The 22,379-nt window shown below is 55.2% G+C and overlaps 4 protein-coding genes across 4 annotated transcripts; all 4 read left to right on the top strand.

Annotated features, from left to right (window-relative positions):
- Positions 1-4,594: 4,594 nt before the first annotated feature.
- VOLCADRAFT_35411 (uncharacterized protein) lies at positions 4,595-5,725 on the top strand (the record flags this gene model as incomplete). The annotated part of the gene is made up of 4 exons (XM_002955525.1): positions 4,595-4,650; positions 4,847-4,925; positions 5,156-5,371; positions 5,633-5,725. Coding segments are annotated over 4 exons (444 nt in total), but the record flags the coding sequence as incomplete, so codon positions are not given.
- Positions 5,726-7,416: 1,691 nt separating this feature from the next.
- On the top strand, positions 7,417-10,402 carry rabE (RabE/Rab8; the record flags this gene model as incomplete). The annotated part of the gene is made up of 6 exons (XM_002955524.1): positions 7,417-7,483; positions 7,566-7,638; positions 7,710-7,810; positions 7,956-8,077; positions 9,074-9,208; positions 9,603-10,402. 6 exons carry the CDS (start codon positions 7,417-7,419, stop codon positions 9,756-9,758), a joined length of 654 nt encoding a protein of 217 aa, XP_002955570.1. The 3' UTR covers positions 9,759-10,402.
- Positions 10,403-11,127: 725 nt separating this feature from the next.
- Positions 11,128-12,941, top strand: VOLCADRAFT_96469 (uncharacterized protein; the record flags this gene model as incomplete). Its single annotated transcript, XM_002955523.1, has 3 exons — positions 11,128-11,235; positions 11,616-11,803; positions 12,830-12,941. The coding sequence occupies 3 exons, from the start codon at positions 11,128-11,130 to the stop codon at positions 12,939-12,941; spliced, it is 408 nt and encodes a 135-aa protein (XP_002955569.1).
- Positions 12,942-13,931: 990 nt separating this feature from the next.
- On the top strand, positions 13,932-18,992 carry VOLCADRAFT_96468 (uncharacterized protein; the record flags this gene model as incomplete). The annotated part of the gene is made up of 8 exons (XM_002955522.1): positions 13,932-13,985; positions 14,407-14,825; positions 15,132-15,772; positions 16,199-16,320; positions 17,007-17,143; positions 17,859-18,057; positions 18,647-18,747; positions 18,941-18,992. 8 exons carry the CDS (start codon positions 13,932-13,934, stop codon positions 18,990-18,992), a joined length of 1,725 nt encoding a protein of 574 aa, XP_002955568.1.
- Positions 18,993-22,379: the final 3,387 nt, after the last annotated feature.

Raw genomic sequence — 22,379 nt, 5'->3', positions numbered from 1 at the left:
AAGCGCGGGCAGTGCTGGCGGCGGCGAGCAAGCTCGCCGCTGCGACGTCAGCGACTGTCGTACCGCAGCTGCTGCAGCACGGCGGCTCGCGTGTAGCGCTGGCGGCGACGTCGCACCTTTGTCGAGCTGTGCTACAGCCGCATCCTGAGCTGCAGTCGGGTCTGCTGCTGCCGCTGGTTCACCTGGTGGCGTTTTCCTCCTGGACTGAACGAGTGGACCTGACAAGTGAGTGAGGGACGTGTTAATTGACAGCGGGTTATGGTTGTACGACTTTTTTTTTGCGTTTTTAATATTTTTGGTTTGCTTGAATGCCTTGCTACCCATAAGGTTTTATATATGTTTGTTTATAATATCTATCAATATACTGTATAATGTAATGCATTTCCCCCTCTCCAATGTACATATGTACACTCTACAATATATCATCTGGCCACCTTTGACCATAATTATTTGTCTCCCTTAGCCTCATCTCTTTTTGTGATATTCGTTCCATCACCCAGGTCTTCTAAGTCGCAAATTCGAGCCCCATCAGGCGTTGCCTGCGCGAAGCGCCGTATGTGCCTGGCTGGAGAAATTGACCGGGTGAGCTGTTTAACACAACGACTATCTGCTTCTTTGCCTGCAACTGGATCCCAAATCCTAGATATCTATGTGTTTTTTTCGTTCAAAACGCCAATGATCCACATTGTAAGGCCGTGACTTCGCTACAAACGCTGTACCCGAATTGTCACGTGCCCTCTGCCTGAAGTCCCCGGTACGAGTCCTTCTTGGAGCTTTTCATGACCGCTCTGTTGCGAGCCGCCTGCGGATGCCGCCGGGGTGCGATGCCGCCGGGGATGGCGGTGACGAGGATGGCGCAACCGGCGGCGGCTCAACGGCAACAGCAGCAACGGCAGACATGGCGGCGCGGCCCCGCCGCTGCTGCCGTACAGCCGTCTGGCATGCCGTCTCTGCCAAGTTTAGGTGGTGCTGCGATGGCTCAGGACTGCTCTTTTTTGTTGGGGCGGGAGGCGAGCCAGAGCAGCACCCTCAACGCCATGAAGGTAATGATAATGGCTAAAAAAACGGCGCGGCGTGTGCGTGACGATGAAGTGTTTGTCTGTCTGTCTGTCTGTTTGCCTGTCTGTTTATTCCGATGGGTTCGAATATGAGGAAATGGTAGTGGAGACGGGCTTTTGGTTAGGTGGCAACGTCGGATTCGCGATCAACGGAGGGGCTGTTTGGAGCCTAACCAGGCATCAGGCAGGGGGAGTTAAGTCACAACTACTTAAGTAGCATCCATTACCCTACATACATACGCACATATACACACCCCTCGCGGCTTAGTTCATTACACACACACGCGTACCCTTCCCCGGTGCTGCTGATCGTCTGGTCACAGACTCGTTGGGGTCGTTTCCCACAAGCCCTAACTCCCTTTTCCCCCCTTCCCCGCCCTTTCCTCCCCTTCCCCCTCTTTCCCGCCCTTCCCCCCTACAGGTGGCGCTGTGGCAAACCATCTGTCTGCTGGCAAGGAGGCTGCCAACGGCCGCAGTGGGTACGTTTTGTCGTACAATACGACATTTATTCGTATAACTTAATGTTCTCGCATGCTAGTTTGCTACTGCTTCTACTCTTGCTATGTTGCTACTGCTTCTACTGCTTCTACTGTTGCTACTGTTGCTACTGCTGCTGGTCGTTGGTCCAGCAGCTCCCAGACACATACCTGCTAACCCCTCCAGGTCCCCAACCTGGCAGCTGCTCACCTCCCCCACGTCCGTACCTCTCGGCCCCTCCCCAACTCCGGCCCCTCCGCATGACCCTCTCGCCGTCACCCCGCAGGCGGCGCCGCACGTGCCATTTGGCGGTGTCTGGAGCACCCCCACCACCACTCCAACATAAGGCCCTTCATGCAGCAAGCCCTGCTGGCCCTCCTGGACCGTTGGCCCGAGGGAACGGTGGAGCTGCTACTGCCGGCACTGAGGCGGTACGACACCGCCAGCTACCAGGTGCTAGAGGGGATGTATGTATGTATGTGTGTATGTATTCATGTATGTGTATCCTTTTCTCTGTGTGCGTGTACGCGTGTTTGTATGTATGCGGGGGAAACATCCATCTCTGCTGCGTCTAATCGCAGCAGCAGCAGTCGTCGTGTCACACGCAAATCTAGGATATCTTGGTGCGCGTGGGCTGCAGGTCTTTGGTACGGCAGGCCGTACATCGTAATAATGAAGTGAAGATGTGCCGATATAGGTCGATTACCATTTTGGATTGGAAGAGGCCAAAGATAGAGAAGCAAACAGAAAGCGCACACAATAATGAGTAGTGAGTGTGTATACTTATGTATGTATATGTATGTTTTTAGAGGAATGCGCCGCGTGTGTGTTTTTGATGGACTGAGCCGCGACGTGTGCGTGCGTATGTATGCGTGTATGCATGTATGCCCATTTATGTACATATATGTCACTGCAGGTTTGCGTGTCGCTTGTGATCATCGGTTCGTTGCTATTGCGGCGCCAGGCGACCTCCCAGCCCGAGGGGCCACTGACGCAGCCGCTGCTGACCGCGCTCATGCCCTGGGCCCTACACCACCGACATGCGGTGCGCGTGCCGGTGCAGGTCGGTGGCTGGGGGTGGGTGGGTGGGTGGGTGAGTGGGTAGTGCGGGGGTATGGTACTGGATGGACCGGGTTTTGGAGGGCCGGGGGGGGCCAATGTGGGTGTGGATGGATGGGGCGGTGTGTGGGACGCAGGTGGGACTTGGAAAGGTATACAGCTCATACAGGATGGTACATGGAGGGTGTGTATGTAGGGGGGTGTAGGGGGGTTAAAGGGGGTGGGGGGTTTACGGAGGACAGCAGCACGCACCCCCTTGCTGCTCTACCACCAACGCCAATGACTCGTCTGCCTTTTGGACACGGGAACACATCGACTTGCCGTACTTCCGACTGCAGACCGTGCTCCGCTTGGTTCTGGAGCAACATCATTGCCTGGCGCCGGCACCATCAGTATCGCAATCACCGTCACCACCGGCCGAGTCGTACACACCTCAACCACCTCAACCGAAACAACAACTGCAACAACTATTACAGCCACCTCAACCGGCGCCGTGTCTTTACGAGCTGTTGGACGGCGTGCGGGTTTTCCTGTCCAGCAATCCCGAGCAAGCGGCCCTTTGCAGCCGACAGGCGCTGGTGGATTTCGGCCGCTTCGATTTGGAACATGAATGTTCGCTTCAAGGGCTCTTCGGAGTGAGTGTACGGCACTGCTGTATACCGTCCGACGTAACCATTTACTACCTGCTGTCGTCTGGCCTATCTGTCTCTCTCTGTCGTCGAAGTCCCGACGTTAGACGGACGACGCTAGTCGTTCCGTCGTCGGGACGGAGACCTTACCCCAGCTTTTTGTCTGTCTGTCTGTCTGTCTGTCTGTCTGTCTGTCTGTCTGGTGGTCACGGGGGACCAAGTTTCTTCGAAGTGTGCGCCCCTTGTCCGCGGCTGTCCACCCACTCTTCCCGCCGCCGTGCAACTCTCCCTCGGCGCCATAATCATCGTCGTACTCTGTCGTACAAGATCCGAGAAGAGGTCCTCGCGGCAGCGGCGGCGGCGGGCGAAGCCGTGGAGGTAGGTAGGAAAACGGGGAGGTTGGGGGCGGGTAGGGAGGTTGGACGAGAAAGTTTCCAGTTTGCACCGGAGACCTCCCACAAAAATAAAAACCCTGCATGAACACACATGCACACATAGTTTTGATGCTCAGTTTTACTAACAACAAATGTACACGCCGACACCTCTACATGCCCTACGCCTCCTGTACATACATACATACATACATACATACATACATACATACATACATACATACATACATACATACATACATACATACATACATACATACATACATACATACATACATACATACATACATACATACATACATACATACATACATACATACATACATACATACATACATACATACATACATACATACATAGTGTTCTCTTTCACACAAGCACGTGACAAACGTACGTGCAGGTCGAGCCCGGCTACCCATCCCCCTGGGCCCTACATATCCGAGACAGACTACCCATCGACGTACTGAGAGCTCTACCGGCTGTGGTCAGATCCATAGGAGCCAGCAGCCGGAAAAGCGGAGCTGCCCCCGCCGCCGCCGCCGCCACCTCTGGTCGCACCACCAGTGCTGCTGCCGCCAGTACCACTACAGCCGGACATGACTTGCATGACGATGACGAGGTTGCGGAGAAGGAGCATGAAGAGGAGGACGACGAAGAGGAATCTCGTTCTCGGGGTAATGAGGGTGAGGAGGAGGTTCAGGAGCTGGAGGGCGACGGCAGCGAGTCGGGTGACGCAGACGCGGGAATGGGTCGATTGGGATCTGCCGTGGCGACGGCAGCTGGAACCGCCGCCGCAGCCGCCGCCGCCGCCAGCACGATAGCTCGTAGCTACCAGCTGAGACCGCAGATGTTTGGGAGTGTCAGTGCTGTTGGAGGCGGCGGCGGAGGCGGTAGTACTGCGGTGGTGATGACGACGGTGGCGGAGCGGCTGGACGCGCTGGCGGCGGAGGCGGCGACAGCGGCTGCGCGACCCACGGGTCTTATTGTTGTGGCGAGTCTGCTGGAGAATGTGCCCAACATGGCGGGTCTGTGCAGGTATACGGAGGAGTGCTGTACGGTAATGGCGGGGTTGGTGGTGATGTGGGTGATGATGATGACGATGATGATGACGAAGATTGTTGGAGAATCAAAATACTAGAGACCCATAACACGTCGTACATTTCCTGAAATGTACATGTCGTTTCACGTCGTACACTTTGTACCTTTGTTACGTCATGTCGTACGCCTTCAGGACGTGTGAGAGTCTGGGTTGTGAGGCTCTGGTGCTGCCCTCCCGGGCCGTGGTGGCCAGCGAAGCTTTCAAGCGCCAGGTAAGTCATGCTCTGTACGGATGGTTGTACGGCAGGCTTGAATTCGGGTTTTTTTAATCACAAACCGATTAAAAATGTTTGCGCCATTACGTCATCCAAATATCCAAAACATCCCGATGGGTGCTTCCCCCTTCGACACGTACCTTCTAATCATGTTGGCCCGTACTTAAACACGCGGACATCGACGACATACGGCATACGTACGTACTTACGTACATACACACGCACAGGCAGTCACTAGCGAGCGTTGGCTACCGCTCGTGGAGGTGAGTCCGCGCGACCTGGCCGCGTACCTGCGGGAGGTGCGCGGCAGGGGCTACCTCCTGATAGGGGTGGAGCAGGCGGCCGGCAGCGTGCCTTTACAGACCTTCACCTTCCCGCAGCGCTGCCTGCTGCTCCTGGGCAACGAGCAGAGCGGCGTGCCTCAGCACCTGATCGCGATGCTGGTGCGCGTGTGCACGTGTGTACGTGTGTACGTCTGTATGTGTGTACATCTGTATGTGTGTACGTTTGTATGTGGGGTTTGGGTTTGCGTTGGGGTTGGGTTCTGGTGGGGTTGGGGCTTGAAGTGGAGTGTTACCACGCCGCTGTGCTTGTGTTACCATGTCGGCTTTCTCGTTAGGGGATTTTCTCAACGTGTTTTTCATATGGAATATCCAGGTTGCCCTTGCTTCAACCCGCCGACCTTTGAATCCCATCCCGCCCAGGACAAGTGTGTCGAGATTCCCATGCTGGGTGTCACTCGCTCCCTCAATGCGCACGTCAGCGGCGCCATGGCGGTCTGGCAATACGTACAGCAGCAGCAGCAGCAGCAGCAACAACAACAACAATAGCGGTAATAGCGGCATTAAGAAATCCAATCGCAAGAGCTGCTGGAGCTTTCATTATAGGAGCTGCTGGATGACAGAGGAAGAAAGTACAACATGCAGCAGTAAGGAAGCAGTAGCAGCAATAGCAGCAGCAGTAGCAGCAGCACCACCACCACTAGCACTCGCAGCAACAGCCATCCGGTCACCCAAATGAAAGAAACACCAACAGGCCACATTATCATTTGCAACTATGTATACTGCTCCTGCCGATGAAGCTCTTTCCGGCCTCCTGCATATGAATGAATACTGCTGGTGTTACTGCTGGTGGTGCTGGTGTTGCTACGACAGAAATTCGAAAACCTGGAAGCTGAAGTCGTCTCTTTCCCTTCCGTCACCATGCGGTTGCTGCTCGGTGCCGCTGCTGGAGCTGCGGCGGCTTCTCATCCACCTCCCGAGATTGCCGTTTCGATTGTCCGTGTCAGCAGCCCTGCCTTGCCTTGCCTTGTGTCACCTTGCCTTATCAGGCCATGGAAAAGGCGATGGACGTTGGGAATCAACCTGGCACGGGGACTCGAGCTGTGATGCGCTGCGCAGTGTTTAGGTTGTTGCCCAAACGTGACCCAAATGTGGCATTGAAGACGGCTTTTTTCGAGGAGGACGGCACGCAGGCACAGGCGAAAAGTTGTGTTGTGTGACGTTGGAGGAGGTGCTTGTTGTTTGCTGCGATGTTGGATAAGAGCTTGATGAGGATCTTGCCGGTTGTTGCCTATTTGGGGACGGGGGATGCATAACTTATGGGAGATGAGGGGGCGACAGGTTAGGCACATCATGAGCATCATCTTGGTCGGGACTAGGTTTTAGTAGCAAGCAACAAACCGGGGTGCTGCGCGACGGCTTCGCGGCGCACGGCATGTCCGAGCATGTCCTGCAGAGCTGCGCTAAGCAATCTGTTTGAAGAACTAAGACGCGAGCAGGAACTGGCGAAGGTGGCACATGGAAGCATCTGGGCAACATCAGAAAGAAAGTAGTCAAAGGAGGATACTGAAGCTCTTGGAGGTCGCCCATGGTCCGGAAATGCATGTGGATGGATTTCGAATGAAGGGATTGTTTGTTCCGTCCAAAGAGGAACCTTTTTGGGGAACTATTGCATAGCGATGGGCCCAGAGGTTCCATGGCGGGCGTATACACGATTTGCACGAAATGGCGATCCTTCTTCCCAGGGCGATCCTTTTGTGGGGCAGACTGGTTTTCAGTAGCGCGTCTGCTGATCAGCCACATCAATTGCTTGTTTACTTGACAGAAGATCTCGAATTACATAAAAGCATACTGTGACTAGGTGAATCAGAGGTTGCATTGTAATCTAGAGCTACGAAGCTGTCATCCTAGGTTTCGCCGTACATGTTTATGGGAGCTCATAGGACACGGAATGCTTGCGGGTATAGCAGCTTGACCTGTGATAATACTTTTCTTCTCATTACCCATCCCTGTTACGGGAACTCGCAAAGGCATAGCAGTACCACCACGAAAGCAGTGCACAACAGCCCTGTTGACCAAATCGTTTCTTTCCGGGCGTTACGGACTCCCTTTTTGGCGGTGCCATTCTGTATTATTATAACATTTAGCTTCACAAGGGCAGAGATTCAGCCGGTCGGGCTGGACATAGCTTCACTGGTCCGCGCAGGATGGCAAGGATACCGGGGCGTCCTGATTACGACGCCCTGATAAAGCTGCTGCTCGTTGGCGATAGCGGTATGACTGGAACGCTACCGTCTCAACCGGCAACTGGCACAGGCCTCCTCGCACGATGGAGCCTCCTCAAATTTCTGCGCAGGAGTGGGGAAGTCATGTCTCTTATTACGTTTTACAGATGACATGTTTACATCATCCTTTATAACAACAATAGGGTGAGCGCCACCTGACAGAAGCTAACTAGTCATGGACTCTGGACCTCACAAACCTCCCTGACATCTTACAGCATCGACTTCAAAATAAAAAAGGTGGACGTAGACGGGAAGCTTGTCAAGCTGCAGATTTGGGACACCGCAGGCCAGGAGCGGTTCAGGACCATAACCAGCGGTAGGTAAAACAGGAGGCCATGCCTTAACCGCGATCCCACGAGGGCGCACCTTTCCTTGGCCCCATTCCGGACCGCTTGTTTCATCTCGCGACCTGGGAAGCTAAGCCACACGTTTGCTTCACCCGGTTGGACGCAACCGCACAGCGTACTACAGAGGGGCTCAGGGAATCATCCTCGTGTACGACATCACGGACGAGGCGTCCTTCAATAACGTAAGGAACTGGATGCGAAACATCGAGCAGCACGCGTCCGACAATGTTAACAAGGTGGGGAGGGAATTATGGGTTGGTGATGAACCAGCTGTACATAACGTAATTCCTCCGAAACATCCCGTCCTGGTGCAACGGCAACCGTATATACAACGGCAACGGCAACCGTATACATAACGGCAACTGACAACAACCAGGACGCAAACTGATCAGGATGATGACGGAGTTCCCCCTCCTTATATCCTACGTTTGGAGCTGTTGCACTATTGGAGCTTTGGCGAGGCCGTGGCAGCGAGCCACCGCAGCACCCCAGTGCACAGACCGGACCAAGCTAGGCCATGCCCTAGGAGCCCTAGGTGCTGTTCGTCCTTTTACCACGTCACGCACGTACATCCCCTTTGCCCAATGCCGGGACCTCATGCTGCGTTCGTCTGTACTCCCTTCTGTCGCTTCCCATCATTCCTCGGTTACACGCGTGTACGTTTCCCCTGCGCGTTTCCCTCCTAATACCCTCAACGCCCCTCTTTTAGCAAGGCATGAACCATCATCCAATGCCCTGTATGATGTGCATCTATCATTACAAATTGCCCCATATGCCGTGCATCTTCCTCATCCCTACCACCGCTGTGCCACTTACCGGCCAACGCAACATCTCCCAATGTTCACGATTATGGGTTCTCCATCTTTTCCCCAAAGTCCCCCCCTTCCCCCCAAGTTTCCCTCACCGCATCACGTGTTTTGCACGCGTATTCCCCCCCCCCGCTTCTACGTCAAAAAAAATTTTCTCGCCGCCTTCACTACTTTTTCTACACCTACTAGTTTACGGTTTGGCTATATTATTTCTGGCGGCTTAGGTAGGTAGGACTTCCCACTTCTACGTCAAATCTTCATCCCGAGGTTACAGTCGTCATCCCGAGGTTACAGTCGTCACAGTCGCCACGGACGCCTCTCGGTCAGTTCTTTCGGTTGCTACTTTCTTACCCTGGCAGCAGCTTAAATCGCGTGTGGTTCGTCTTTCCCCCCCGCCCCCCGAACCGTACCGCCCTAACTCAGATTCTGGTGGGCAACAAGTTGGACCTGGCAGAGGACAAGCGAGTGGTCTCAATTGCCCGGGGCCAAGCTCTGGCAGACGAGTTTGGGTTCCGCTTCTACGAGACATCCGCAAAAGACAACGTGCACGTGGAGGAGGTGCGTATGGCTGGCGGTGCTGGAGAGGGCCCGACTGGGCAGCCGAGGGGGGGAAAGACGAACCACGTGAACGAGTGAAGCTGCTGCCAGGGCAAGAGTGTACCAAACGTAGAACTGACCGAAAGGCAGCCGAGGGTGGGTAGGACCCAGGAACGTCAAGAGCTTTATCTTTCTTGGATGTCGTGGCTCTTAAGATAACGGCTTGGACACGGATGGTGTTCCTGTCGTGCATTGTGTGGGGGACGTGTTGGCAGGGCTGATGGTTGCTGTGATGTAAAGTAAAAGTTGAGTGTCGTGAGGGCCGTAACTTTGTTGTTTGTATGAAAGAATATAAGTTTCCGTGACCTGACACCTGATACTTGACCTGACTGCCCGGACTGGGCGGGACCTGCAGGCCTTCATCGCGGTGGCCAAGGACGTTCTGGCCCGTATGGAGGGCGAGCACGCCAATCAGCAACTCCTGCAGCAACAGCAACTCTCCGCGGCACAGCCGGTGCGGCTTACGTCGGGCAGCCCCAGCCCCGCGCAGGGGAAATCCTGTTGCCGATAGCGGCGCTGCCATTCGGGGACCACGCACCGCGGTCGCCTGGCCTGGCCGGGGTTGTGTTATCGGCAGCGGTCCGTCACGGTGCCTGATGGCGAAGCTGTATGATGGCCCCCTGGGCAACTGTCGCTTAAAATCGCAGCTGCTGTATCTGCCTGTGTGCCAGGGGGCTAGGCTGGGGGGGGGGGCTGGGGTGGCTGCAGCGCTATCCTCAGGATCAGAGCTGAAGACCTTATGGTCTCAGGATTGGGCTTGCGGCGCGTCGTACCTCAAGTGGGTTATATCTCAAGTTCAGACCTGGGCTTAGGATGTCGGTTGGCCACGCAAGGAGAGGTCCCCGGTGCCCTAGGAGGGCGAGAGGGCGCGTGTGAGGGAGAGAGGGAAGAGGCTTGCGGGACCGGCCACATTAGAGAGCACCACCTCTCCGACGGCTCTCTCCGACGGGCCCCTGACCGCCGTCGGGGTGCACTCGGGGCTCAGATTCAGTGGGGCAGCGGCTCTCTTGCTGGCAGTACTCTTCCCCCGTTTAGTAGAGCTGCTCCTTTGCCGTAGGATGTAATGTAGGGGGCAGACATGTACGGAGAAGGAGCGTTTCTAGGGCGCGCATTGCTGTTGCTGAGGCGAGTCCGAGGGCGACGCACAGCGGATCCAGGGCTGTTGGCTAAGGCGCTGGCTGGCTAACTGGGCCTTATGCCAAGGGGTTTTCGTGGATCGTTTTCGCAGCAACCGTGGGAGAGGCAGCCCGGCATCATTAACACCAGGGTGGGGTCAATCGAAGGGCGGTTGGAGGATACAGCTGCGGCCGGCGAGGTGCAGGGCTGGACAGGGGTTTCGTGGGAGGCGGGAACGTGTGTGTGGTGGTGGGGGGGAGGAGGCCGGGGTGGAAATGAAGAAGGGGCTTTGGGGTGCGCTACTCCATGTCAAAACACACACGCACGTGCACTCGCATGCTAACCGGGTTGAGCTTTCATGCACGGGCAAAGTGGGGATGAATGTCATATGGCAGCAAAGCAAGAGCCAAGGACAAGCCGTATGCAACTGTTGCAGCATTAGCTGGTGCAGTAGCTGCGGCTGCTGCATCCAAACCGCAGGCATAGGAGCCTTGTATAGTATATCGCTTATGTAGGGATGCATAACGGTATTATATACCGGGACACCGGGATTACCTGCATATGGGCGTCAAGAGGGCATATATCGGAACAACTCTTACTCAGCACTGTGCCATGTTGTGTCTGTGAATCTTATAAAAGGATTCCTTCGTCGCGAACGATTCCGGAGAGGACTTGTGGCAATAGCGGAACGACATATATGTGCGTGGCGTTGCGTTGTTACCCTCTCCAAACTTGGATGTTGTGTCAGGCCGTACATGGGAGTCATGAGATATCCAGGCAAGAGCACCGGACAGGGGCGGACCGACGGAACCAGTTATGGGATTTCCGGGGGGTTTGTGCGGGGGAGAGGGGGATGGGGTGTAGGCTGGGAGGTGGGGTATGTCCAGTTTGTGTGGCTAAACGGAACGGGCTTTCTTGGGTAGGGTGATGGGCTCAGGTAGGGTGGGATTGGATGGGTTGAAAACCCGCGGCCCAAGCGCTTTAGACAGCTGATGATGGTTGCGATGATGGTGAACACGGCGCATGGGGGGGCCAGAAAGGGAAGAAAGCGATGACATACAAGCTCCGGTAGCCTGAGGGGATCGTGGGCGCTGTGCTTAGCAACACCGCGGGCCGGTGTTAGCAACACCGCCAACTCGTCCATGTCAGGGCCACCAGCAGGGGGATGCGGGCATCGCTGCACGAAAAGAGATGGACGCTGAGGCGCGGCGCCTTGCTTTTGGTTTGTGTTGTTGTCGTCCTTTTGCTGTAGGATTCCGTCGCGTTGTGGCCCGAAATGCGGGGGTTCCCTCAGACACGGGGTGACCTGGCATTGCATGGTACAATAGCCTGTAGCAGTATGGGGGCTGGGGCCTTGGTCCATCATATCGACGCAAACGCAGCCAGGGGTAAGTACGGCAATGTGATAACGGCACGTGCGGAGATGCGCTGGCGGGAGAGGTCGGTTATGTGGCGGGGGGCCCGTATGTGCTCACGTGCGTGTGTGTATGTGTGTGTGTGTGTGTATGGGGGGCTGAGGGATGGGGAGGTACCGGGCCCTTTGCTTGCAGCTGGCGTGCGGCATCTCGGACTTGCAGAGCGGTAGGACTGCGGGGCCAAAGCGGTTACGACGGCCTGGTGGTCGCGTGGGGGCAGGTGTGGCAGGGCTTTGGGTCTTCATCCATCCACCTTGCATGATACATTCCACCAACCCCCAATTAAGGTTCCGTTTGGCTTTGTCCTTTAATATATCATCCATCGCCAATATGTAATAGACAGATAAGCCATATGTGCGTTTGCTTCAAGGGTGAAGTTACGGGGGTGCTAATAGTGGTGGTGGGGGTGGTGATGTGGTGACGTTTGGTTGCGTTGGGTAGCTGCGGCAGGACCCAAGAAGATAGCTGTGCGGGACAGACGTTCGCAACGGCGCGTAGGAAGGAAGTACTTAGGGTCTCAGGTACCTAGGATTTACGGAGGGGCCCCCCTTTTATGCGACTTGTTTTTTTGCCCTACGGTCGGTGTCCTAGGGGATTTTAGGAACATCAGATCGTACGCTTAGGATTTTCACTGTGGGAACCCTCTGTTGAGAGCCCACTGTAACGAGACTCATTTCTCTTTCCTTGTTTATGTACGGTAATGGCATACACTGCGCATTAGTTGAGAACAGTGGGGAAGGGAAAGGCGAGTTTTCTCATCTGAAAAGAATGGATTCTTTTAGGGGCAGCTATTGGGATAACTCTTGGGCCTCGTTTCGTATCAGCCGGTGTCCAAATCAAGGGTGCTTGGGAGCGGGAACCCGATCAACTGTTTCATACATCCATCTGCCGTGGCGCTAGCTGTGCACTCGTGTGTGTTTGCGCGTATGTGCATGAAAGTGTGCCCCTTTGAAGGAAGCCTTTTATTTCGTGTGAAGGAGCACGTGCGTTTCGTGGGGTGCGTGCAGTGGGTTTGTTGAACCGCTGGACGTGCAATGCCCTCTGCCTACAGTAAAGGGAAAGTTGGGTGCGAAATCAGCAGATGGATCAAGGGAAGAGACGCGCAAGTCGGGTTGTGGGTCATCCCGGAACAGCCCATCTTCTCGGCGAAGTTGTTGGATTAGGATTGCTTACATGTGGTTTCACAAGGTAGGCTATTATTGAAATGCCGCTAATGTAAATAATTGTTAATCGGCTATGCCCTTTATTCGTCGGTGATGGCTCCGGTCGTTGTTGTCCAACTGTTTTCACAGCTTCTCAGATTACGTAATCCTGTCCTTGCGTGCAGTCAGGCACTCTTCAAATAATGAGATAAGAACGCCATATGTATTTGCATTTGTATGCCGCTGGCTCCTCCCTGACACTCACGACACACAGACTCGCGACACTCCGCATTTTCGGAACCTCTCCAAACAGGCTCGATGGCAGCCCCTTTGAGACTAGGGTGAATTTGACAAAACGCGAAATGTAAACATTCCATCGTCGGGTCGCAAGCATTATAACTAGAGTCTAATTATTAGACGCAATGAAGCCATCCCCCGACTTAAAGCTTCTGAATTGTAACGAACTGCTTATCATAGGCTTGCTGTTTTAGAAGCTTTGCTCCTGTTCTTCGTACTGCCGTATTTTTTGATGCATAATCCATCGTACAAAATTACATTTTGGCAGTGCTTGACGGTTGGCCTTGCTTGAATTGTCCGATTTGCGATCAATGCGCCAAGCACTTACACGCGAGGAGCAGCTGAAACTTTAAAAGTTACATTAAATAACCCTCTTCGTTCCGGCTTGTTCTTGCACGTTGTGGATTGTATAGAGGCTATGGCCGACGCAGCCATGGCTTCAATGCCTTTGGTTGGGACTGCGGTTGGAGGGCTACCAACAGGTGGCCTTGAGGCGCTGAAATATGCTGCACAAGCGGACATGTTCCAAGACGACCCCAATTTCTACACATGGCTCGAGGACTGGATTGGTAAGCAATAAATGTCGACGTGCTAGTCCGGCGGTTGACTAGTGTTCCATTAAGCAACGACGTATTCCATTCAACAACGATATTGCAACTTTGACATCGCTGTTGGATTGTATGGTATGCAGGAAAGGGGGATGAAGAAAGTAATATGATGGATGCCTTCAACACCCTCACAGACTATGGCATGCAGTTCGAGTTCCAGGTAAGGCTCAAGCAGCTTGGACCCTTGCATGCGACGCAAAATGTTTCCAAGCTAAAGCTTCGGATCCCATTCAGCTCGTTGAGTTTCGTCCCTCACGCTGCTAACTGCTTTCCGGGTCCGTCATCCTCGCGCACTTGACCTCCGCAATCACCAGCAGCAACAGCAACAACAGCAGCAGCAAGAGGTATCGGAGCTTTCTTCTGACGCTCGGCTCACTGAGGATACTGGCGCTATCCCTTCCGGTCGAGACGCTATAATTTCAACCCAGCCGCAGCCGCAGCAACAACAAGCACACTTTGAAGTCGCCAGTGGGGTCGCCTCCTCATGCGCATCTTTGGCCTCGCATCCCTCCAGTCAACCCAGCGACTCCTCCAGCCGCGTAGGCTTCGCCTCCCCCTCCCCCTCCTCCTTGGCCACGCAGAGCTACGGGCAGCAGTTCCTCGCCTCCTTCGCCGCCGGCTCACCATCCCCTTTCCTCACCCCTGGCCCAACTGATTTCACGGCCGCAGCGGCCGCCACCACCGCCGTCGGCGGCGGCGCCGCTGGCCCCTTTGACTTGTCTTCCTTTTCCTTGCCGCTCACCCGCGGCCTAGACGCCCTGGGGCCCCCCCTGGAGTTCGGCGCCCTGCTGGGCCGGCCGCTCCCTACCTCCGGCCACCCTGCGGGAAGCATCTCCGACATCCCCAGCCACGGCACCGTCACGTCGTACATTGGCACCCCGCCGTCGGCTGCGTCGGCGGGCGTTGTTGCAGGCAACCTGGCTGGCGCCGAGGGTGCAGGAGGCGGCTTCAGTGGCGGCGGCCGCGGAGTGCATGTCCTCAGCATCCCGTCTCTAGGCCAGTTGATCGCTCGGGCCATCTGCGGTAATGGCATCGGCGGCGCCGCCAAGCCAGGGCGCAACGCCGGCAGCGGCGGTGGCGGCGGCAGCCTGAGCCTGGCAGTCCTTGGAGGCTTTAACGACAGCGGCGGCGGCGGTGATGAGCCAAGGTTTCCGTCGGCCAGCGGCGGCGGTGGCGGCGGTGGCACCGGACGAGGCAGTGGCAGCGGCGCGTCAATTTTTGTACGGAACAGCAGCGGCAGCTTCGGGGGCGGCGGCGGATCGGCGGATTGTAGCATGAACAGGGACTCTCCTTCTGGCTCGGGCAGGCCCAGCACGTTAGACAAGGACCTGGAGATGTACCAGGCCTACCTCAACTCGCACCAACAGCACCAACACACGCCGCAGTCGTACCAGCTTCCAAACACTTGCGACGGCGCTGGCGGCACCGCCGGCGTACGGCACCACGGGTCGCGTCACAAGACCAGCATCGCCTCCGCATCCTCCGGCCCAGCTCACGTATTCTCGCACGGCCGCGCCTCATCTTCGCACCATCACCATCATCACGGCATTCCAGTAGCACACAACCATGCCGGCCACACGCATGTAGGGAAAGCCGTGGCGGCGACGTCAGGCGGCGGCGCCGCCGGCTGCGGGGCGCGCGGCGCCGTCGGCGGCTTGAGCGCCAGCGGCAAACCCACACGAAGCGCCCGAGCTAAGGCCGTCTTCGCGGCGCTGGAGGCCGAGGTGGCGGGCAAGCTAAGCGAACTGGAGGCGCTCCAACACGAGAACGCGACGCTGACGCAGCGTGTTGAAATCTTGGAGGTGGCCGTGGAGCGTCAGAGTGCCGTACTCAGCATAATGTCCTCCGCTGCGGCGACGATGGGCAGAGTGGCTGCCGTTGGTAGCGTCACGGCGGCGGCGGCGGCGGCGGCGGCAGCGCCGCCGCCGAATGGTGGAGCACAGAATGGTGGGCCGGCGGGCGGCGGGGTGTTGGCGATCACCAGCCCGGAGCTGCTGGATTGGTCTCGCACTTGCACTTTGGAGATGTATGTGTCCTGGTACAAGGAACATCTACAGGTGCGCGTGTCCGTGTGTGCGCGTGTCCGTGTGTGCGCGTGTCCGTGTGTGTGAGTGTGTGTGTGAGTGTGTGTGTGTGTGTGTGAGTGCTACAAAATATAGCGAAATTACGTCGTCTACACCTGGAAAAGGAAGGGGGGGTGCTCGCTTCGATCCCACTTGGCCGCACCGTGTGTGTTTGTGTTAGTGTATGCTTGTCTGTCGCCACAATTCGTATGTTCCCTAACCTGTTCATGGGGACGACGACAGGCACTTCCGTACCCGCTCCCTACCTACCTGCTATCTGCTGCTACCTATTTCCTGAGTCCTCTTTGAGTGTACGGCAATACTCGGCACCGAATTATGCCGTACTGTGCTGTACTGCAGGAGGTGTCCCTAGCACTCTTAGCTACGGAGAATTCGGCAACCAACCCCGAAGCGGAAATGCGGCTGGTGCAGGTACGAGTGGAGGAGGAAGGGGGGAGGATGAGAGGGAAGAGGAGGGGAGAAGAGGAGGGGGGAAGGGGAGGGGGGAAGGGGAGGGGGGAAGGGGAGGGGGGAAGGGGAGGGGGGAAGGGGAGGGGGGAAGGGGGGAGGGGGGAGGGGGAGGAGGAAAGGGGTAAAGAAGTCGTTTAATATCGAGATTCCCAATGTCCCTATCTACTATCTAGCGAATCCAGCGAATCCACAGCCAAGGGAACGGAGCTTTGGACCCACATTTCCCCCCCCCTCCCCCCTTCCTCCCGCTCCTCCCCCTTAGGGAGCTCTTGTACCCGTCTCCCCGCTCCCTTCCTCCCCGCTCCCTCCTCCCCGCCCCTTTCCGCCCCCTGCCTCTCACCTCTCTCTTCCCATTACACACACACACACACACACACACACACACACACACACACACGCTTCGACGGTCGTTCCCGTTGGGTTAAGGTTGCGCGGCCAGCGCCCTGGTCAGCGTCATGCCGGATCGATATGCAACAGGCACACACACATACACACATACACACCTCACCGAAGGCCAAGGGGAAAACCACCTCCCTGCCCAGCTCCTCCCGCTTTCGCCCCCGCCCTGTACCCTCCAACCCCCCTCCCCCTCCTCACCCGCCCCCTCTCCCCCCAACAAATACACACACACACACTCCCTCTCTCAGCTGGTGGCGTCGGCCTGGCTCCGCTCGTCCCTGGTTTGCATCTTCCAGCCCCTCACACAGCTAAGACTGAAGGGTCTCAATTTGGAAACCAACACGTACTCGGAGCCTTCGGAGCAGCACTGGATGGAGGTCATCAAGTGGGTTAGACCTTGTTAATAGGAAGCTAATGAAACCCTAGTCGGTCATCAGCCGACTGAGGCTGTAGTTCAGAAATGAACGGAGACTTTAGGCTTACGGACGTATGTATGTGTGTACGTATGTATGTGTGTATGTATGTGTGTGTATGTATGTATATGAGTGTGTGTGGAGCGGGATAGGGGATATCCGGACGCATTTCAGTTGTCAGTGGTAGTGTGTTTTACCGCCGTGACACATAGGGCCCACATAGCCCCCGGTTGCGGACATAATGATATACAGACATATTAGGGTTATGAAACCACAAAATAAACCATAAATGGCCGTACAGGTGCTGTTGCTGCTGTGGGTCTTCTTTTTCCTCTTCTTCTCACACGCTTGCCTAATGAGGACACACACCACTAGCTAGCTAGAATCCCCCTACCTGGCCCATTTGCCCGTCGTTTACCCCCACCCACTTGTCGAACCCATTTCCCCTCTTAACGCGTGCATACATACACACACACGTACACACAACACACACGCTCTCTTACACAAAACACACAGGTTTATGACCGTTAGTCCCGTTCCCCTCCGCTTGATTTAAGACCCCCTCAACAACCCCCCTTCCCCCCCTTCCTTCCCCCCGTCGCCCCGCCTCTCGCTCCCGCCGCCCCGCAACACACATACATACGCGTACATGGGTACAACATGCACGAAACACACACGCACGCGCAGGTTTATGACTGTGAGCCCCCAGCAGATCGCCGAGATGGACAACCTCTTCCATTCGTACAACCTGCTGCACGGCTCCTTCCGTGCCGAGCTTCAAGACACGCAGCGAGAGCTGGGGGCGCTGGTGGGGGCGCAGGACCAGCAGGCGGATGCCAGTCGGAAGATGTGCTCCGGGGAGGGCCTGACGCTCGTACTGCAGCAGGTGGGTACCCAAGACGTTCTGGCTTCCTTCTTATTCCTATCTTTCTTTCTTTTATATGTATGTATGTATATTTGTTTTGCGCGCATCCCTCGCTTCATTCATGCGCAGCCGGAATGTAGTTTATTTTTTGAAAATGCATAATGCAAACTATTTATTAAAGTTATGTGTCAGCGTTTGGGTCTTATTTTGGCGTGAGGAGGCGGTGTTGTGTTGAGTTGTGTTGGTTCCTTTCCTGGGCCTGGTGGCGTTGCCCAGCTTGGCTGTGTATGTATGTATGTATGTATGTATGTATGTATGTATGTGCCCACCCACTTCCTGAGCCAACCTCTATGCTGGTCCTGTCGCTGCTGTTGTTGTTGGTGGTGGTGGTGATGGTGATGGTAGTGCTGAAACCGGGTGTGTATGCGTATGTATGTATGTATGTATGTATGTATGTATGTATGTATGTATGTATGTATGTATGTATGTATGTATGTATGTATGTATGTATGTGTGCATGTGTCCGTTATCCCTCCTCATATTCCCCTCCCTCCCTTCCTCTTCCCCCCACACTCTCCCCCCCTCCTCCCCCCCTCCTCCCCCCGCGCAGACGGCGCTGCTGAAACGCGTTCGCAACATCCTCCAGAAGACCCACCTGCTGTACAGCTCCACCATCGGGGTGGCGGCCATGAGGATTCTCAAACCCAAGGAGTGAGTCCAGGGAGGGGGGCCGCGCGGGTTGGGAAAGCACACAGGAATTCAGACAGGTATGTACGGACACATACATACATACATACAGCACACGGAAAGGATGGGAGAAGATGGGGGGAAGGTAAGAGGGTTTTAAGGTGTAAAAAGAAGGGGGCGCACAAACCGCATGTGCACTGCAACATGATTGATACAGGCTGGAAGCATCATCAACAACATCATCATCATCATCATCATCATCATCATAAACAAATAAACAAATAAACAACAAAACATTTATCATCATCAGCATCAGCATCCGCTGCTGCCGCTTTTTCAATGGCTACAACCCGCTACAGCCGCTCAACCCCTCTCCCCCGGCGGACCCCAAACCTCGACGCGTCGACTGCCCCGCAGGTTTGCCAAGTGCTCCGTACAGTCGTACCCGTACTATCCTTGCGGTCCGTCCCTTATGAGGGCATGCACTCAGATGAGGTCCATGGCCGGGATCTGGGGGGCAGCCGCAGTGGGCTGTGCCTGCTGATCTTAGCTTGGTGAGGCGAGGCGAGGTGAGGTTAGCGAACCTCTGATCTCAGCTTGGTGAGGTGAGGTGAGGTTAGAGAACCTCTGATCATAGCTTGGTGAGGTTAGAGAATCATCTTCGGCGTCTTGGTTAGTAAACGGGGGAGAGGCAGGTGGGAAGAGTTCCGACGTTCGGAATTCCGACGTGGCGAGAGAGCCAACCAACCTTGCTTGTGTGTCGTCGTACTGCATGTGCATGTGCAAATTCCGTGGGCGGTTGGTTCTCGTGTTTTGGTTTCGCAAAGATTGTGACCCTTGTCGTGCGGCACGTACGGGTCCATGTACGGCACGTTTCGTTTTTTTCGTTCTTGTCGAAAGAATGTTTTCTGAGGCGGCGGCGAGCTATTTTGCGGGATCCGTCTTCTGTGGGAAGTGCGAGTCCAGGGGGGGATTATATGCAACAGGGAAACAGGGGGAGGGCTCGGGTGGGGGCGTGGTGAACATGGCTCTTGAATGATGAATACGGGGATTGTGGTACGGTGGGTGGATGTGTATTGGGTTTTGTCGGGTTAGTTGGTTAGTTTGTTGGTTGACTTGGCACCAAATGGTATTCTGGACGTTGCATTCTGTTTTGTCGGTTCTCTGTCCTGAAGGGAAGCGCCTGGAAGGGGCATGTTAGGATCGCGACTTAGGAGAGTCGAGCCCGAAGCCAAAACGGACAGATAGGTGTATACGGTACGGAAAGGCGGATGTACGTACGGAGGGACAGGGGGCTGCTTTCGCATGTGAGCAGTGGTTGACAAGCAGTGCGCATGTGTACGTGTAAAAGAAGTTTGAAAGAAGGGCTTAGGGCAGCAGGAGGTCCGAAAAAATTGTTCGGAGGAGGAGCAGTACGGCACCTGGTGTGGAGATGGGGAGACAAACGGTATGTACGGACTGTATACGGCGGTTTGTACGGGCGGGGGTCCATGTACTGCATACCTGGTGTTTGGCAAGGAGTTCGTCTGTCTGTTGTTGGAAGAGTTGACGGATGAGGCGGGATGATGGGGGAAGGGGGATAGAGGCGGGGGCCTATGCTGGTAGGTGCCCGCGTGCAAGCAGCCGACGTGCGGCCAGGACCTGAAAGTAGTTGTTAGTTGGTTTGTTAGTTTGTTGGTTGCAGGCAGGATGTGGAGAGGTGCTGTTTCACGGGTCATCCCCATTCGCACCACAAACTGCAGATCGCTTTGCATCCTGCATTGCATATTTTGCCGTATTGCCGTATGCTTGGCGTGTGTTCCGCTTTCTTCACCTTTCTTGTCGCGGCTTCGGTTCCCTTTTAGGGGATGAGCGTCACATCACTAGCATTAGCAGCATTAGCAGCAGCAGCAGCAGCAGTGCCGGTAGCAGCAGCACTAGCGGTACTAGCGGGCACCTCGCGGGGGTGTCCGGTGTTGCTTAGAATTGAACTCTCGGTCGCTTCCTGGTGCTGGTGGTGGTGCTCGTGTTGGAAGTTCGAAGAGGAAAGCACGTAGCACGTATTACCCCGTTAGTTAGTTACTCCCGTTTCTTGTTGCTTTGGTGTTGCATAGCACACGGCAACATGGCGTGCATCGTGCGTGCATCGTTGTGCTTTATTGCGGTCGGCCGGTTGGTCGGTCACATGTTTTGCTGTACTGTTTACCGGGTGGTGTTCAAAAAGGCCAAAAAGCTTTTTTCCATGTTCATCATCCTGGTTTGTGTGTATTCAGTAAATCATCCATTTTAAATTTTCCGCCAGCATCCAGAACACATGCTTGCAGCAAAAAACAGCTGCCACAGCAGCACCTGCGGTGAAGTCCGGGCCTGGCCCGCCACCTCGGCCGTTGTTGGGCTTTGGAAGAAGGTTTCGCTCTTTGCTCTTTTTAGATGGTGTGTGTGTGGGGGCAGGTATGGGATAGCGAGGCATGCTGATCGGGACATCGCCCCTCTCCTGTGATGTGTGCTTGAGCCGTAGGAAAGGGGCGATGTACGGATTTCCCGGATGGTTTAAAAAATGCCTGAGCTTGTCTGTGTCTGAGCTATGATTGCCGCTTGGCGGAAAAAGCTGTCACGTACTCGTTATTTGTACGACGGAGTCCGAAATGAACCATAATCGTAAAATGGAACGTGCATGTATGTGTTTGACCGGGTTGCCTGTACGGGGGGCCCCTTGTACGTGTTGGCTGTACGGGGAGAGCCATCTCTCGGCCCGTCTTCTCGTCGCGCACTGTAGCAGAATCGGCAACTCGTAGTGTATCGTAACAGGAGATTTAGTAGTGGGCCTGATTTTTAATGGGGGCATTCTCCAGAGGCGGCGCGTATGGGCTGCGAAATGCACCATTTGTCATGCCTCTGGTCGTTTCGGTGCGTGTGGCTTCCGTATATGTATGCATGCATGCATGTATGTATGTATGTGTTTTGACATGTGTGACTCTCTGCCTGTGTACCTGTGTGCATTAACGGGGCCGTCGGGGTTACGGGACCCCAACGAGCCGCAATGCCGCACCGTGTCATCCCCCGGCCTCAGTGTCCATGGCTTTTAGCGGACGAGTGGTCAAGGATGATGATGAGGTTGCCGTTTCGTTATCCGTGTTCCGTCGCAGCTTCCTTTCCCGTTGCGTGGTGGAAATGCTTATTTGGCCGGGCGTCGCTTTGGCTCGCGTTGGCCAACTTTGTGTGTGTGTGTGTGTGTGTGTGTGTGTGTGTGTGTGTGTGTGTGTTTGTGTGTGTTATGGAGGGCCCATGTTGATGTGCCTACCGAATATAATAGCTTCCCTTTGCTCGTCCCTTATCCCGAGCTCCAAGAGCCCTCCGTCCTGTTGCGAAACCTGAAACGTCTGCATATAAAATAAAATATCCAATGCATCCATCCGATGTTATCAGGTTGCGCGTGTTTTAAAACCTTTTCGGAATCTTTTTCTGGATCCCGATCCAAGCTGGATCTCTACTTTGTGGTCTGACAACATTCATCATACAGCGACCATATTGAGTTTTGTGTTTCGCTGCAGTGTATTTCTGTAAGTAACTCCGAGTTGGGGGACCTAAATCCCGGTAGCTGCTTTCCTAGCAGCCAACTGAAAAAAAAAACCGCTCTTCTCGAGGTTCAGGTTGGTGACGACATCAGGCCCCAGTAT

This window comes from Volvox carteri (genome assembly GCF_000143455.1).
Source record: "Volvox carteri f. nagariensis unplaced genomic scaffold VOLCAscaffold_52, whole genome shotgun sequence".
NCBI classification, from domain to species: Eukaryota; Viridiplantae; Chlorophyta; class Chlorophyceae; order Chlamydomonadales; family Volvocaceae; genus Volvox; species Volvox carteri.
Note: the sequence above shows the minus strand (reverse complement) of the source record. Positions and strands in the feature narration are given on the sequence as shown.